Below are 17762 nucleotides of genomic sequence, written 5' to 3'. Positions count from 1 at the left end.
GGGAAGTTCCGTTACTTCTTGTATGACGCAGCTTCCAGGAGTTCGTCCGGGTTATTGGCGTGGGGGGCAGGTGTTTTGATCAAACTGCCGATGTAGCCCCGTGTGAAATCCTGGGAACAAAAGCTGACAGCTGAGGCTGGAGTTCTCTGCGCTGCGTGCTTAAGGGTGGCCAGAAAAGACGTGGTGCTGTATTTTTGGTTGGGGAAGGCAGCGTCATATGTTTACACCTCACGTTTCCTCTTTATGGTACAGGTGGTTAATTTCTACATGGGTCTGCTGATGGAAAGAGGCAAGAAGGAAGGCTATCCAGCGGTCCACGCGTTCAGTACTTTCTTTTATGCCAAACTAACATCTGGGGGCTACGAAGCAGTAAGAAGATGGACCAGAAGTGTGGATGTCTTCAAGCAGGACATCATCTTTGTGCCTGTGAACTTGCAAGCACACTGGACACTAGCCGTGAGTCCCACAGGCTTTTTCTTTAGAATTGGACGGGGAGCAAAAACTGGCAAGAGAAGTCATGTAGGTGTTGGGGGGTGTGCGGCACAAGGTTGTGCTTTGCCTAACGGTCACCTTTTAATAACAGGTCATAGATCTGAGGAAGAACACGATCACGTACTTGGACTCGCTTGGGCAGAAAGGGGACAAGATTTGTCAGACTTTGCTGTAAGTAACCGCTCCGTCACTGCTTTTCTGGTGTGAATGAGGAGAGGGGTTTTAGATTTAGTCCCTGTAAGGCGACTGCCAGTTTTCACGTGGCTTGTAGATAACCAAGCAGGAATCTTGGAGTTGCTTGCTGCGACTTGTCTGGCATCGGCTGCTTATCTGCTGTCACAGCGTCCCCTGCACCCAGGGTCTGGGGTGCCTGGATTCTGCCACCTTCCCGTGAGAGGCACAGCCAAATACGCCATAGCCCCGTGGCACACGTGTGCCGACTTTGTTAGTCGGAGCCCAGGATGTGGGATCAAGGCACCCGGTGGAATTACGGCATTACAGTTCCTTGCTTGGTTTGTCTCTTTGTGCTCTGATAACATGTGATTTGGGGCTTTTTGACCTCTCCGAAGCAATGGAGTCGTTGGCCTCGTTCTTGACCATTAGCTCACAGCCTCTCCCCGTGTTTGTAAGTTTCAGATTGGGATTTTTCCTCAAAATCAGCCTTAAATCAGCTGCGGTGAGGATCCTCTGACATTTTACCGTCCTGCCGTCCGTCTTCCTGTGATCCTTCAGCCGCTTTATTTTGTTGTTGGCCTAAATTACAGAGATGAAAAGGGATTTTTTTTTTTCCTTTTGTTTTAACCAGCCAATACCTGCAAAAAGAAAGCTGGGAAAAAAGACAGCTGGAGCTGGATGTTTCAGAGTGGACTCTTCACAGCATGGAGCCACGTGTACGTGAGCACCCCTTGGGTTTGAAATGGGAACTGTCAGTGCTTCTTTGGGGCCCAGATCCTGGCACGTGACAAAGAAAGGGTTGAGCTGATGTTTCTCGAGGAGTTGATAGTAAAAAGCAGTCCCTAAAGACCGGATTTAAGAAAGGTCACTTAAGAAAGAGGCGGTGCGAACCTTGAGACACCTCGCAGGGGGGAGGGCTGCTGCGCCTTCTGGGCCTGCCAAAAATTTGGATCGTAGTGTCCGAGTCCGGGAGGCAGAGGGGAGGGATGGTGAGCAGTGAACTGGGTCTGTTCCTCGTGGGCGGGAGTGGGTATCGGGGATTAGGCAAGTAGGGTCAGGAGTGTGCGGTGAGCGCAGTGTCGGTGTGGGTAATGTGCGCTGCTTCCAAGTTGCTTTTCTTTTGAGACAGAGGGAAATCCTCCATCTTCTTTGCATTCCTTAGGAGATCCCTCAGCAGCTGAATGGAAGCGACTGCGGCGTCTTTATGTGTAAATACGCAGATTACATCGCCAGAGAGAAACCGTTCAACTTTAGCCAGGTGAGTGAAGGTCATAAACCCCTCCAAGCCCCTCTCGCCCAGGGACAGGAGCCAGGGAGGTTAGGCAGCAGCTCTTCATTGTGTCCGGGGCAGGGGCTGAGGTTTCGTACCCCGTTTCGGTGCGTAGTTGCTGGGATCAGAACTTCCAAGTGGCCTGGGCAGGGCAGAGCTGTGGTTCTCCATCCCCGCCTTTGGGAGCTGCTGCCGGTGAGATTCCTCTTGGGCAAGATACTGCCGCCAGCGGGTTTGGCATATCTGGGCTCGGTATCTTTTGGAGAAATGGCTTCTACCCTTTGACCAGTCAAGACAGCGCTTCTTTTTCTTGATTTCGTTTTAGACGGGTCTTTTATTAGCGTGCTTGTAAGCTGTCGCGCGGTCAAGTCAATCTGGTTTTGTCGGGTTGTCGTGTCACCCTCTTAGGAACCGCGTGGGGTGTTGTACCCAAACGGTTGACAGTTCCTAAAGGGAACTTCCTATTAAGGACTCCGCTGGGCGTTTATGCGTGTTTGCCACCTCTTTCTACCGTGACGTCATTATTTAATTTCTCTTTTCTTTCTCTTCTCTTTTCAGACTCACATGCCATACTTCCGGAAGAAGATGGTGTGGGAGATAATCCACCAACAGCTGCTGTGACACGTGGACTCTTAGAGCTCTTCTTTTGATTACGTTTCTTCGACCTTAGTTACTTTTCTTAGGCCTTTAGTTAGTTTTCTTAGACCTTTAGTTACATTTCTTAGACGAATTTTCCTCTTTAGGTTATGAAGTAGAAGTTAAGATGGTTTATTCCCCCCACCTCCCTTATTTTGGAGACAGTAACTCTGGGGTTTTGGTACACAAGTTTTCCTCTTTAGCTTATGAAGGAGAAGTTAAGATGGTTTGTTCCCCCCACCTCCCTTATTTTGGAGACAGTAACTCTGGGGTTTTGGTACACAAGTTTTCCTCTTCAAGTTATGAAGTAGTGGTTAAGACAGTTTATTTCCCCACCACCACCCCCCACCCCCCCTTATTTTGGAGACAGTAACTCTCTTTGAAATTAGCTAACGCACCTTAAGCAAAAGCCAGAAAGGTGGGTGTGACCTCGTTAAGGGCAGAGTGAAGAAGGAACATCGTCAACTTCCATGGCTGAGCCGCACGCTCGCGCCTCGCAGCGCACGCGACCACGTTACAGACAAATGGGAAACATCTGTGGTGGTGGTTACAGTCGTGTTTGCCCAACTTACCTTCCCAAGGACAACGTGCTGAACTACCGTCTCCTCAAAGAGAGTTTTCCTCTGTTTCTGGAATATCTACCGTCTACTTGATTCCTAAAACTGGATTTGTCACGACCACGGAAAGAAAGCGTTTACCATCTCTTGATTTCTCACCAAAGCCCCTGTCCTTTGGGCTGGTTTGGGGTTGGCTTTTTTTGCTGCCTCCAGGGAGTGATCTAATGTGAAAAGAGAAGTATTTATTTCTTTATATAATATAAATATTTATTTTAATAAAAAGAGCCTTAATGGAAGGAAACTCTCCCTGTGTCCTGGTTTGAGGTAAAAGAGAACCAATTTTGTTCAGTAACTTGGCTTCTTAGCTGGGCCTCTTCTACCAACTGAAATTAACTGCCTATTGTGCCGTCAGCGTTCACTCTCTCAGAGCGATAAGAGCAATGGTTACAGCTGATGCCCAGGCATGGGATGCAGAGAGGCTCTTGCTTATACTTATTGCTATAACCCCCACGGCCAAACAACTTTGTGATTTGCCCCATTGGAGGGTCGGAAGCGGAAAAGCATAGTGGGGTCCCACCTGCAGGGAGGAGCGGACAGGACAGGTGACCCCAAACTGACCAACAGGGTATTCCATCCCATCTGCCTCATGCTCAGTATAAAAGCTGAGGGATCAAAGGGTCAGTGCTCTTCCTTCAATGGCCGATGTCTGAGGGGGACTCTGTTTGTCTGCCTGTGATCCCCATCCTGAATGCAGATCCGGAATCCAGTTCCCGTCCGTCACTGAGTCCAGCCTGGGACTGCCCCAGTGCCAGCCGGTGACGTGATTGTCATCTCGGGAGCTTGATACGGTTTTGTATATATTTTTCATTATTTCTTTTTATTTTATTATTAATATTTCATTAAAGTAGTTTAGTTCCTTCTAAACTCCTAAGTCTCTTTTTCCTCCTCTGCCTCTCTCTTTGAAGAGGGGTAGAGGGGAGCATCTGTTGGTCCCGTTTGGGGTCCCTCGGGTCCCCAGTGGTGGATTTGGCCTAAACCAGGACAGATTAATTGGCGCCCAACGTGGGGCCCGAGCAGTGCTCCACCAGAGCTGTGATAAGTTGCCCGAATAGTTTGAATTCCAGTTTGCTCAGAGATTAGAACAGACAGCTTGCATCATGTCGTTCTTAGACGAAATCGTGTATCATGCCTTTAAACAGCTTTGTTGGACCTTAATGCAGTCAACTTGGTTTAACCTGCCAAAGGTGTTGCAAACTTCATTTATTCTTTGTCTTTTTATGCGAAGGTTTAAAGGTGCTGTTTTGGTGTGGTTCGCAATTCAGATGTATAACACGATGAGTTGGGTAACGGCTCTACCTGTATATCTCGGGCATCAGGTGATGGATTCTGTTATTAATTATACTTTCGGTTCTACCTGGGGAATGTTTACTTCGCCCTTTGATACTTATGCTGATGTGACACCCTGAGAGCTGGGGCATGGAAACCTTTTGGGCTCTGGTACCTTCTCAAGATCGTGATTTTGTTGTTGGTGCTCCTGAATGTGTTGCAGGGGTGGTTTCATAGGAAACATGGGCACAGGGGAAGCCGTAGGGGACCATGCGCTGCCGCCACTCAGACCCGCGCAGCCGCTCGGCGATCTGCAGCGGTGCAAACCGCAGCCCCGCCCGGCCCGGCCGCAACCGCCCCCCCACCACAGCGGCACCGGCATCACTGGCAGCCGCCCCCCCCACCGCAACACCACCGGCCCCTCCGCCGCCCATCCCGGCACAAGCCGTGCCCCCCCCGCAGCGGCACAAGCCATGCCGCCGCCTGTCCCGGCACAACCTACTGCAGCCACTACAACCAGTACCAAAACTACTCAAACTCCATCAAAATCGGTACAAGCTGCCCCGGTAACCAGGAGGAAGAAGAGGAGGTCAACTCCTTCACCTGCCCCTTACGACAAAGACCACCTCAAGTCAGATAGCTTGGGGGAGAGTTCTGAAGAAGATCCAGGGGAGGGTCCTTCAAGACCAGATAAGGGAAAGAGACCTTTGAAAACAGACAAAGGCCAGAGTCCTTCTAGAGCAGATGCTGCAGAGGCCCCTTCTAGGGCAGCCTCACCACAGGAGGACTCAGATGTAGAGGGAGTTGTTAAATCCTTCTCTATGAAAGATCTGAGAAATATCAGGAAGGACTTTAGTCGTCATGAAGGTGGAACACTTGTCTCCTGGTTGCTCCGATGCTGGGATAGTGGGGCAGATACCCTAGATTTAGATGGCAGAGAAGCTAGGCGATTGGGAAACCTGGCCAAGGATGGAGGTATTGATAAAGAGATTGGGAGAAAGACAAGCACTCTCAGTCTCTGGAGGCGACTGGTGTCAGCCATAAAGTGCAGGTATCCCTTCAAGGACGATATCGAATGCCGTCCAAGTAAATGGACCAACATGGGAAAAGGTATGAAGTACCTGAGAGAACTGCCTGTGCGAGAGGTGATTTATAGTGATGGGCAAGCGACAGTAGACCCTGATGAAATGCCATGCAAACGATCTCTGCTCAAAAAGTTTGTACAAAGTGCACCATCAACATATTCCCACCCATTGTCAACAATGGTCTGGGGAGGATCCGATACTGACACACCAACTGTAAATGAAGGGGTTAATAAGGTATGACAGTATGAAGACAGTCTCTCTGGTCCCTTCTCTGTGGCAGCCATAGAAAAGCTGACTGTGACCACCGAGAAAATGACTGAGAAACTGACTGAGAAAATAGAGCAAATGACCCAGAAATTAGTTGAGCAAACCGATAAACTGTTTGATAAACTAACCAAGGTGGAGGAAAAACTCCATTCTTCCCCTGTACAGACTCATGTTGCAGCTGCTAAGAGGAAACGCCCTCCTACTCAAGAGAAAAACCACCCTCCGACTCAAGACAAATCAAACCCGATGCGAGATATCCTGTGGGTTTGCCTCTGTGAATATGCAGAAGACATGAAGAAGTGGGATGGAGAACCTACCTCAGCCCTACAGGCACAGGTGCTTGAGCTGCAGAATGAAGCCGATAGAAGAAAGGATTCTTACAGGAGGAAGGCTGCTCCGACCTACAGTAGGCGATTCTATGGACCAGGTAGGAACCGATCTGATAATCGTAGGTACTACGGTCAACAGTAGAGGTGCCCTGCCTCCAGCCAGGAGGAGGAGAGGGACAACCGAATTTATTGGACTGTGTGGATTCGACGGCCTGGCACATGAGAGCCACAAAAGTATAAAGCCCTGGTGGACACTCGTGCACAGTGGTGGTGGGGTTTTTTTGCTGTCTCCAGGGAGTTATCTAATGTGAACAAAACTCTACCTGGTAATAAGAGAGGGTGATTTATTCTTTTTTTTATTTAACTGAAAAAAAGTTGGATGTAGCGATGTGGTTTTTTGCTCCCTCACAATCCCCCAGGAAGAGGATTGGAGCCAGGATGAGCATCGGAGCACAAAAGCCACGAAGCGATGGTCACAATGTGCTGAAGGGGCAATCGGGGAGTTGTTCAGCGGTGAGATGAGCAAGCAGCATCCCGAAAATCCGCCCCTGGAGAGGGGTTAGTGGTGTACGGACACTCTCTGTGTTCTGTAAACCCCCTGTGGGGAGCCCCTGCTGCCCCCTTGGCAGCGCCCGGGTGGCTGTGACTGCTGAAAGCTGGTTTGGTGCGTTGAGGTGTTAGATGGGGTGGTACCAGCCCCTGCCCGCCCCGGGAGGGGGGACACCACCTCTCTGGTGGCACTGGATGGGTGGGAGGGAGGGAGGGAGCAGAGCTCTGGGAGCCATGGAGAAAGGCGTGGGGGTGTCCCTCATCGTGGCAGCCCCCAGCAGCCCTACCTGGCCACCCGGCCACCCCAAGGACACCCAAGCCCCATCTTGGTCTTCTCCCCGTTGGGTGACGCCCTTCCACCCACCCCGGAGGTGCGCTCCTCTCCTGCGGGGGGGACGCCCAGCGCTCGCCTGGCTAGAGAAGCACCCGGGGGGGGGGGATGGGGGGGGGTGACTGGGGGCATCTGAGCTTCCCAGTTACACGGGCGTAATTAGTGCACCATTAATAACCATTAGTAACCACTTTGGCTCTGCTAACCAACTGCGGCGAGGCCCCCACCCCGCTTTAGCACAGGCTTCCTGATGCCAACACCTCCCCGAGCCACTGGGTAAAGCTGCGCCTGGCAAAAAACCACCACCACCCCAAAAAAACCCCACAGCACAGCCCCCACTCCCCACCCACCCCTTCTCCCCCCATCACAGCCATGGGGCAAACTCCCACCACCACCACCCCCCAATCTCAGCTCGGCCATGACCCCCCCAAGACACTGGAAAGAGAGCAACGGAGAGCGAGCTCAGGCTCGTGTGAGCTGCAGAGATTTCTCTTTTTCTTGTGATGATGTTGTCGTTGGGTGGGGTTTGGTTGTTTTTTTTTCACGGAACACTTTGCAGTAGAGGACAAAAATATGGTGTCACAGCCCCTGGGGCCACACTGGCACCGCCACCTCACCCCCCCCCCCCCCCTTCGCTCCCGTCCCTCGTCCCTCCTCTTCCCAGCGGCTTTCACCACTTTCCTTGCTTGGTTTTGTTTTGTGTTTGGTTTTTTTTTTTTTTCCTTACAACCTTTTTTTATATTTGAGTTGGGGTTCTTTCTCCCTTTTTTTTCCGCCTTTCTTCTCCCCCTTTTTTCTCTTTCTCCTTTTTTTTTTCTTTTCTCCTTTTTTCTTTTGCTTTTTTTTCTTTTCCCCCTTTTTCTTTCCACCACTTTTTTCCCCTTTTTTTTTCTCCTTTTTAACATTTCTCAAGCTTTCTCCAAAGGAACAGCCCCTGGCTCTCAGCTAGCCAAAGGAGACTACGGAAGAGCATTGGCACCCGTGGGAGTGGTTTCCTTCTCCTGCTTCACACTCGGTCGAGATCGTTTTTTCCAACTCGTCTTTTTTTTTTTAACAAATTAAACAAAAAAAAAAGCTCCAAGTATCAGTTTTACAAGGCACACAAAATCTCTAGAAGGGAAACACAAACGCAAGGTGCTGAGGTATGAAAACCTGAGGTGTTTTTTTCTGTGTGGATGTGTGTGTGTCATCTGGGGTTGGGGGTTGTGTGTGCTTTATTTTTGAAATTTAAAAAAAATAATAATTTTGCTAGGTTTTTTTTTTGTTTGTTTGTTTTTGTTTTTCCCAGCCCTGGGCTGACAACCTCTTGGAAATCCGGTGTTTCCCCCGTCGTGGTTTGGCCTCAGCCGGCAACAAAGAACCACGCGGCCGCTCGCTCCACTCCCGCAGCCGGGGGCAAAATCGGAAGAAAAAGGCAAAAAACTCGCGGGTTGAGATAAAGGCAGTTTAAGAGAAGAGCAACGGGAAGGGCAAACAATCCCAATAACAGCGGTAAAGGAATAGACGGACGCGATGACAGCGCCTCCGCGCACCGACCGGCCCCGCACCGCCGCAGCCCGCTCCCAGCCGCGACTTCCCGCCCCCTCCCCCGGCGAGCTCCCCCCAGCCCCGGGCATGGCTCACAGGGGATGGGATACCTGTGTCCCTGCCGGCTCCTCGGGGAAATTAACCCCATCCCTGCCGGAACCAGGACACCCCCCGCCCCTCTTTCCCCCCTTCTCTCCTGCAACCCGCATCTTTCAGCCGCGTCGGGGCGGTGATGGAGAGCGAAGGGACAGAGGGACAGCCGGGACAGGGGGACGCAGCAGATGCCAACCCCAGTTTGGGACTCAGGGAAGCAAAGAGGAAAGGGCGCGTGAAAGAGAAATGCCTCTTTGAGGAGACGGGATCCCTTCTCTTGGCTCATACAGGCACTGCTCTTCTCAAAGCCCTTAAGAAATCGCTTTTTAACGCTCCTTTAATTATTATGGGGGGTTTCACCCCCTGCTGGCAATCCTACATCCCTGCTCTACCGGGCATTGGAGAACCACTGGACTAGTTCCTGTCCTTGAACCTCGAGAAAAGCCGGCTTTGGCTAAAAACCAAACATCCTCCTCCCGCCCCCACCCCCTCTGAAAAAAAAAAAAAAAATTAAAATCCTTACAAAACTGAAAAATCCTCCGGCTCCTCCGGCTGTGCCTGAGGTGAAAAACAGGTGGCTTTTAGTAAATTAAAAATAATAAAAAAAGAAAAATACTAAAAACTCTCTCTCTCTCTGCCTCTGTTAGTCCAACTAAAGGGACAGCGTCGGGAGGCGAGGGAGGAGGAAGGGGGAGGCTGTGGGATGGAGAGAGCCCTCCCCGTACCCCTCGGCTGTGCATCCTCGCAGCGCCGCGGGGAATGGGGGGCTGTGTGTTTGGGGGGGTCTTTGGTTTGCTCCCCTGACCTGCTGGGGGTGGGGGAGGAGGATTTGGGAGGGGGGGATGTCCGGCGGCGGGGTTACATTCATCGGGCGGTGCTGGGCGGCACGGCGGGAGCCTCCCTTGCTGTGCTGCGAGGCCGGGGCTCCCGGAGCGTGTTTCTGCTCCTGCTGCTTCACCTGCTGGAGCATTTCCCTCATCTTGTGCTGTGCAGTCTTGGGGAGGAGAGGGGAAAAGCAAGAGGTGGGGGTCAGGGCACCTCTTCTCCCCCCACCACCCACACCCGAGCCCCCACCGAGCATCTTGCTGCTCCCAACTTGTCACTCTGGACAAGCCATAATTAATTCGGGGGGCGGTTTTGGGTGTTGTTTTTTGGTTTTTTTTTTTTTGTTTGTTTGTTTTTGTTTTTTTTTTAACTTGTGCTTCCTCCATTGCTCCTCGAGAGCACCTGAATTTTTCTGGGGGCTGCGATCCTGCTCGAGTGGACAGGAGACAAGGTTATGGAAGATGCACCCAGGTGGGATGCAGGTGGCTTTGCCTGCACAGAGGAGTCCATTCACATCCTGGGTGCCGCTCTGCACAGCATCCAAAACACACATTTTTAGATCAATCAAGCCAATCTTCAATTTCAGTTCTCGCACAGCCGGGGGGAGCTACCGAAACACCTTCAGTGCATCTTGGGGACACAGGGACCTCCCAAAAGAAGAGTGGCAGGGTGCTCGGGTGCTGCTGGGCTCAGCCACCCCGTGCCTTTCCTCGGTGGATGAAAGCGGCCAGGGAGGATCGGGTAAAGCCGCGGCCAAACTGTACCTGACTGGCAAAGAAATGCCCAATGACTTTAACGATGACCTCCTCGTTCTTGTCCGGGGTTTGGTCTCGTGGCACAAGGACTTCCGCGCTGGTTAAGTTTTACAGTTTGTTCACCTGGAGCGAACCACAAGAGGCTTCTGTTGTGGAAGAGCCAAAATCCTCCACTGCCACAGTCACGACGGCACCAGGCACCCTGTGTGTCTCCCCCTTCCTTGGGACCAACGAGAACCACCACCAGAACATGGGGGCTGAGGGTCAAGACATCGCTGAGACCACTGAGCACCCGGGATTTGTCCCCCTGGGGTGGGCAGGGGTGATATCTGATGCCCAACTTTGCATCCCCCGGGCACCACCCCCCACCGTTTTGCCACCTTTGCCTGTCACGTGGCCGGCGGCGAAGGAAGGCACCTTGATGTGGACTTCAAGCTTCACTTCTTCTTTCAGGTTAAAGAAGTTATCCTCTTTCAGCTTCCCAAATATTCACCCCTGGGCCTGGGGAGGAGACGGACAGGAAGGAAAACCATCAGGCAGCACCCGCTGTGCCCCTCCATCCCCAAAGGTGATGATGTCCCCACGTCCAGCTGCATCAAAACCACGGTACCCAGCAAAGAGCTCCCCTGGCGCTGAGGGAGGCCAAGCCAGGCTGGCAGCACTGTGGTGACCACAGGGATGCTCTCGACTTGGCCCTTACTGTCCCCCACACCCACAGCCCCCACCCAGCGCACCTTGAACTGAGCCTTGGGCGGCCCCGTGATGATGACCATCCGCTCACTGGCCTTGGGACCTTCTGACGGGGCGATCTGGGGAGGGATGGGGGAGAGGGAGCATGAGCGCGGCCTCCACTTCAGCAAGACCTTCCCTCGGTGGGATGTCCCCCCCCAGCGCAGGGCAACCCCACCATGCAGGAGCATCCCCTCCCACCCGAGCCGGGTTGATAACCAGGGTGCTGCAGGCCTGGCCTTCTACTAATGACAGGCTGGAGAGGTGGGCACATGCCAACCTCATGAAGTTCAACCAGGCCCAGTGCAAGGTCCTGCACCTGGGTCGGGGCAATCCAAGCCCAAATCCAGGCTGGGCGGAGAATGGATGGAGAGCAGCCCTGAGGAGAAGGACCTGGGGGTGCTGACTGATGAGAAGCTCAACATGAGATGGCAATGCGTGATCACAGCCCAGAAAACCACACATATCCCAGCCTGCATCAGAAGTGTGGCCAGCAGGGTGAAGGATGGGGTTCTGTCATTCTGCTTTGCTCTGGTGATACACCACCTGGAGTACTGCATCCAGCTCTGGAGCCCCCAACATAGGAAAGACATGGACCTGCTGGAGTGGGGCCAGAGGAGGCCATGGAGATGCTGTGAGGGCTGGAGCCCCTCTGCTGGGAGGACAGGCTGAGCGTTGGGGTTGTTCAGCCTGGAGCAGGCGCCGGCCAGGGGGGCTCCGTACAGACCCGAGAGGTACGCCCAGGAGCTCTATGGTGGGAGAGAAAATGAGAGTCAGTGATGGCCCCAGCATGCCAGACCTTTCCCAGCCACCGCCAGCCCGACGCAGAGCAGCATGCCACCACTGTGAGCCCGGCAGGGACACGGGGACAACCCTTCAAGCCCTGAAACCCTGGGGTGATGTGCAGTCCCATCCCAGCGCGATGGGGCTGGGAGGCGGATGGGGGGTCCCAGTTACTCCCAGTCCCTCCCCACTGCCACGTTTCCACCCATGTCTTGCCTTTGTAGGGGAAAACCAGGACACAACTCTCTCCCGCTCTGCGTTCCAGCAAGTGCAACCAGATGCTACCTGCAAACCACCATTTCTCACATGGAGAAGGAGCAGACCCAGCTCCCCTGCCCATGCTGGACGACGCTCTCGCTCCCAGCCCTCTAGTTAAACCCGCTGTGCCGAGGTTGTGCTCCCTCTCACATTGAGCCCATGCTCCCCGTGTCCACCCTCTGCTTCTGGCCACGGGCTGCTCCATGGCTCCTACACCAACATGTCCTCTCCTGCCCAGACACTCCTCAACGCCAGCGTGGACACTGCACCTCCTCACTTCCCTCCCTTCACCAGGAGCCTCATTCCTTCTCCTCCATCCTTGCCAGGTCTCTACAGCTCCACAGTTGAAGCTAATGCCACCGGCCCCAGGTCCTGCTGAGGATGCAGTCAGAAATGACCACTCCATGTCATGAAACATAAAGTACTTGGGTGGAAGGAGCAGAGGCCTCACCAGGGTGGCTTCAAAAAGGTCCCACAAAGCTTTGGGGTGAAGGACGTCCCACCAAAGGCTGCCCTTTGGGACACCTGCCCAGCTCTTCTCCAGCACACCAACAAACGCTCAACCAGACGGTTCCCCAAGGCCGCGCTTGCTCGGGCCGTCGCTGCAGGCAGAGCATCCCCCTGCACAGCCAGACCAACCGACCCTTCTCAGTGCCCTCCGGGGCCACCGCGCACATCACACTCATGCCCCTCCGCACCACCAGCCTGGCACTCACCCTTCTCCTCCGACCGCTCTGCTGCTGGCGTTGCCAGGAGAAGAAAACAGCACAAGTAAATGAACCCGCGCGAAAGCAGAAGTTAAAGAGGACCGGCCAGTAAGGATAAAACAATATCCCGTATCTTATGAGGGGAGGAAAGGTCTAAAACCAGTAATTGATTCATTGTTGAAGGATGGATTGTTGGAACCCTGGATGTCACCTTACAATAGTCCAATTCTACCGGTCAGGATGGCTGAGGGGAGATAGAGATTAGTCGCAGACCTACGAGAAGTCAATAAACGAGTACAGACTCAGCAGCCTGTGGTTTCGAACCCATATACCCTCCTGAGTAAAATATCGCATAATCATAAATGGTTTAGTGTAATAGACCTTAAAGATGCCTTTTGGGCCTGTCCGTTAGCAGAGGAGAGTAGAAACTTATTTGCCTTTGAATGGGAAGATCCGGACACCGGGAGGAAGCAGCAACTCTGCTGGACCTCCCTGCCTCAAGGGTTCACAGAATCCCCAAATCTATTTGGACAGATGCTAGAGAAAATTTTAGGGGAGTTCCAGGCAGAACCCGCAGTAAGAATCTTGCAGTATGTAAATGATCTGTTGGTATCGGGAGAGAAAGAGCAGAAAGTTAGAAAGAGACATCGATACGTTTGCTGAATTTTTTAGGAGAACACGGATTAAGAGTGTCAAAGGCAAAACTGCAGTTTGTACAAAAGGAAGTAAGGTATTCAGAGCATTTAATTAGTGGAGGAAAAAGAGAAATCAATCCAGAACGAATTTCTGGGATTACAGCTTTAAGTGTCCCAAGAACAAAAAGAGAAATAAGGAAGATTTTAGGGTTACTAGGGTACTGTAGACTATGGGTTGAGGGATACACTCAATTAGTAAAATTTCTGTATGACAAACTAGTAAAAGAAGGTCCACTACAGTGGACAGAAGACAAACAGGAGCCATTACAAAAACTGAAGCAGAAGCTAATAAAAGCCCTGGTTTTAGCCCTCCCCTCCCTAGGAAAAAAAAAAAAAGAAACCAAAATCATTTCACCTTCTTGTAAACGTGGCAGAAGGGATAGCGCATGGAGTCCTAATGGAGGGACGGGGCGGAAAAAGGAAACCAGTGGCATACCTATCCAAATTAATGGACCCAGTACGTGGGGGTGGCCCACATGCATGCAGGCAGTGGCGGGGACCGAGGCAGTCCCAGGCGACCGAGCTACCAGCACCTGAAACACCCCATCTCTTCAGCGATGGAGCAAACCTTCTTCTGTGGGTACTCTGCTATTCCAGCACCACGTTTGGCAGGTGGTCAAGGAGGAATGATGAGAGTGGCCACACTGCACAGACAACTGGAGGAACGGTTGGGGTCCGTGTGGGCAGAGGCATCTAGCAGGGCCAGCAGTGCCCAGGAAGCCGCATCAGTAATGCCATGGCGGTCCCAGGCGACCGAGCTACCAGCACCTGAAACACCAAATCTCTTCACCGATGGAGCAAACCTGGGAGGAGAGGGAGGAAGTGACCTGGGGTGGGTCCCTTGTTTGGGAGGAGAGACAAGGGAGGAGAAAGGGAGGAGTCAAGGAAGATGAGGGGGATGTTCAAGCAGGGAAAATGGAGACAAGGGGGGATCAATCCCCCGTTAACTACCCCTGAAATCCAGCTCTTCCTTCTGGGACTGAGAGCCCTGTTGGCTTCTCACTCTTTGCTGTGGTCAGCAATTTCTCTTGTCACGCTCAGGAGTTTCACACCGTCTGTTCGATTAGCTACGGCTTACACTGGGCCCTAATCTCCAGCTGAGTGCCTTAATGCATAGCCCCAAAGTCATCTGCAGGTCACATCACTGTTTCCTATCCTCCATGTGCCAGTCTTCTCCACCCCATGGTGGCTCTGAGCACCCTCCTCTCTGACCAGGCACCGTTTCAGCCCTTGGGAGTCACTCTCCCTTCGTGCCCTGCTGTCTGCCTGCGGCCTCATTGGCAGGCGCCGGGCATGCAAGTCCTTGCCTTGCACCGGAGACTGAATTGGACTCAAGCACGCTCAGCTGTGAAAATCAGGAACTTTATTTCTACAACCGAGTCAACATCAGCCCTTCTGCGCTCAGAGGAGCGCGGGCAGGACAGAGCAGGCCTTGGCACTGAGGCTGCCTTTGGCTCAGCAGGCACTGCCCCGGAAGGAAATGGTCGTGGAACAGGGCGGCCTGCTCTGGAGCCTGTTTGTCATGCTGCTCGAGTCTTTTTCCCCCACAGGACCTGCAGCAGCTCCTGCAGCAGCTTAAAAAATTCCACCAGCTTCTGGCGTGGAAATGGACATGGTGCAAACCCGCCCGACTGTGTGGGTATTGGCCTTGGCCTCTGATAGGGGGTTGAAGTAAAGACTGGCTGTGGTGTTGTAGTAGCCGATGGTGCTGGGCGCAGTCCCATCTGGACCAGGATCCAGTCATAGAAGTGCTGGGTGGAGGTGTAGACTCCGGGCCGTTTGGCTCTGGCACAGCCTCTCCCCCAGCTGGTCACCCCAACAAGCCAGAAGTAGTCCGCGTTGTTGTCTTTGCACACCAGAGGACCACCGCTGTCACCCTGCAGGGGAGGAGAGAGGGTTGAGGTGGTGGTGGGTGGCCGCTGTCAGCGCTCTGGCCGGCTCCTTCTCTCTCCCAGCACCTGCCAGAGCTCTGCTCACTGCACACAACGGCACTGCTCCGGCGCTGGAGCCTACAGAGCCTCATCTGGGAGAGGGTGGAGGGCCTGTAAGGTCGGGCGCTCTCTCATCTCTGCACAGTGCTCCCGGCTGTGTGGAAGGGGGATGCTTTGGGATCTGGACCTATGGGCTGCCGGGAGCACAGGATGGGCTTTCTGGGCAGCGTCCCCGGGCTCTGGGACAAGGCGGGCACTGGGCAAGGACCTGCAGCTGGGGAAGGGGAGGTGAGCACCAGCAGCGGTGGAGACCCAGCGGTGGCAGGGTGACTTGCCAGGCCAAGCACGTGCCGGGCGATGTTTGGGCGTTGCGAGAGGGCTGCCGGTGCTGCCGGGGCTTGACTTGCAGCATGTCCTACCTGGCAGGTGTCGATGCCACCCTGCGGATAGCCAGCACACAGGTTGTGGCTGTGGATGGCCCCTCTGTACCACCCGCTGCTGTTGCAGAGGTTGACATCAATGAGCTGGACCTTGGCCTCCTGCAGGACATCCGTTGACCCTGCAGCTGTGAGCACAGAAAGCAATGAAGCCCCAGCAGCTCCCCCCCTGGCTGGGTGAACCCCTTCCCTAGGGCTTGGCTTTGCATCCTGAAGGCACTGTGCCCGTGTTTCCCCTCTGTCTGGCTTTGGGCGGTGGGTCAGCCCATTCTCTCCGGAGGCATACGTCCCCGCAGCCTGACTCTGGCTTTCGCCTCCGCTCTCGGGAAGCCCAACCCCTCTCCCCAGTGTGCCGAGCTTGCACTCAGGACACCAGCACTTTTGGGGAACTCACATCTTGCAGTGGTGGCGCCCCAACCGCTGACGTAGCAGGTGTGCAGCTCTGACACTCTAAGTGAGGCGTCGGGCACACAGGCAAGCTGGGTGTAGTAGTTGCACTGGACCGGCTGGTCCAGCTCCAGCAGGGCGATGTCGTTCCTCTGCGTGATATTCCTGTAGTGCTCGTGAACCAGCAGCCGCTTAATATGGCGCACTTGGGCCTCGGGGCCCAGCCGAGTCAACTGGGTGGCCCCGATCACCACGCGCCACATGCTGATGTTCCTGGAAGGCAGATGGAGAGGGGGGTCAGAGGGAGCGGAGCCACGCGCTGCAGCAGCCCCGCTGTTCCCTGCCTTCTGCTTCCCAGGGCAGAGAGGAGAGCAGTGCCACGCAGGCTGCCACCGCCCTGGCATGCCTTAGGCACGAGCCATGTGGCGCTGGAGGCTGCTAGGAAGCAGTGGCCTGAGCCCAGCCTTCTCCTCAGCAGTCTCTGGGCTGGGCTTGGCAGTGCCCAGGCACTGGGCGTACTGGCAGGAACCGGGATGGGAGTAGCAGGCGGTGCTGCATGCAGGGCACCCGCGAGGGTGGTGGGGACAGCCCCCTTCCCTGGCCCTCCTTACCTGGCCTCGATGAAGCAGTGTGCCGCCGTCAGCACCCACTGTGGGCTGATGAGGGACCCTCCGCAGATGTGCCCCGTGCCTGCTTCCCAGGGGTCCTGGATGCTGACGATCCAGGGCCAGGCTCCTGGACGGGCATCGGTGCCACCCACCACGCGCGACATGCCGTACTGGTAAGCCATGGGCCGGAGCCCGCAGGTCCCTCTGTAACCAGAAACTCATGACTGTCCTGCTCCACGGCGTGCTGCGCTTCAGGCTGAAGGTCAGCCCTCTTCCCTCCCCACAAGGCGCTGCACGGACAGCAGGGCCAGGGAACCCCCTGGGGCGGGCGTGCGTGCGCCCCTGTTTCTGCCTGAGCCCCGCAGAGGAGCTGTGCCAGCAGCCGGGGTGCTGCCCAGGATCTGAGGCTCCCAGGCGGGGTTGGGGAAGCTGTGGCCACGGGGGACAAGCGGGCTCCCTCCAGTGAACCCCATCAGGGTTGCCCAAGCTCCCCCCCAGAGCCTGGGGCCACTTACCCACAGCTGTCCCACGCGCCTTGCACAGGCCAGCACAGGGCCAGCAGGACGACGACGAGGAGCAGTTTCATTGCTGCCAGTGGCGGCACGTGGCACCTGCAAGAAGCGAACCGAGGGCCTGTCGCCACCAGTGCCGCAGCCGACGTAGTGCCCGCAGTGCTCACGCTGCCCACGGTGCTCTTGTTCCCGGGGCTGATGTCACAGAGTCGCTGGTTCCGGGCACCGGGCCCGGTGGCCTCTTGGCAGAAGGGGGGGCACCATGGGAGGTTCCCGGCAGGAGGGGAGGCAGAAGCCGGCATGGGACACCCCCGACAGACCCCCGCTGAACGCTCTGCCTGCGGGACGAGGCTGTGCAGGCCCCGCGGCAGGCAGCAGCGCCTGGCTGCGAGCGCTGCCTGCTGACAGCTGGCAGCAAAAAACCCCGTGTGGCATCGCGGCCTCTTGGGGAAGTTCACTGCCACCCCGCTCTCTGCAGCCCTGTGCCACCAGGGCCTTC

At 54.7% G+C, this 17762-nt stretch overlaps 1 protein-coding gene across 1 annotated transcript; it reads right to left on the bottom strand.

Annotated features, from left to right (window-relative positions):
• Positions 1–14908: 14908 nt before the first annotated feature.
• Positions 14909–16955, bottom strand: LOC309684157 (acrosin-like; the record flags this gene model as incomplete). The annotated part of the gene is made up of 4 exons (XM_082500108.1): positions 14909–15265; positions 15739–15861; positions 16173–16416; positions 16755–16955. Coding segments are annotated over 4 exons (925 nt in total), but the record flags the coding sequence as incomplete, so codon positions are not given.
• Between the last annotated feature and the right edge of the window lie 807 nt (positions 16956–17762).

Source organism: Vanellus vanellus (assembly GCF_965231255.1).
Source record: "Vanellus vanellus genome assembly, contig: HAP1_SCAFFOLD_755, whole genome shotgun sequence".
NCBI lineage: Eukaryota > Metazoa > Chordata > Aves > Charadriiformes > Charadriidae > Vanellus > Vanellus vanellus.
This window is presented reverse-complemented; position numbering and strand designations above follow the sequence as displayed.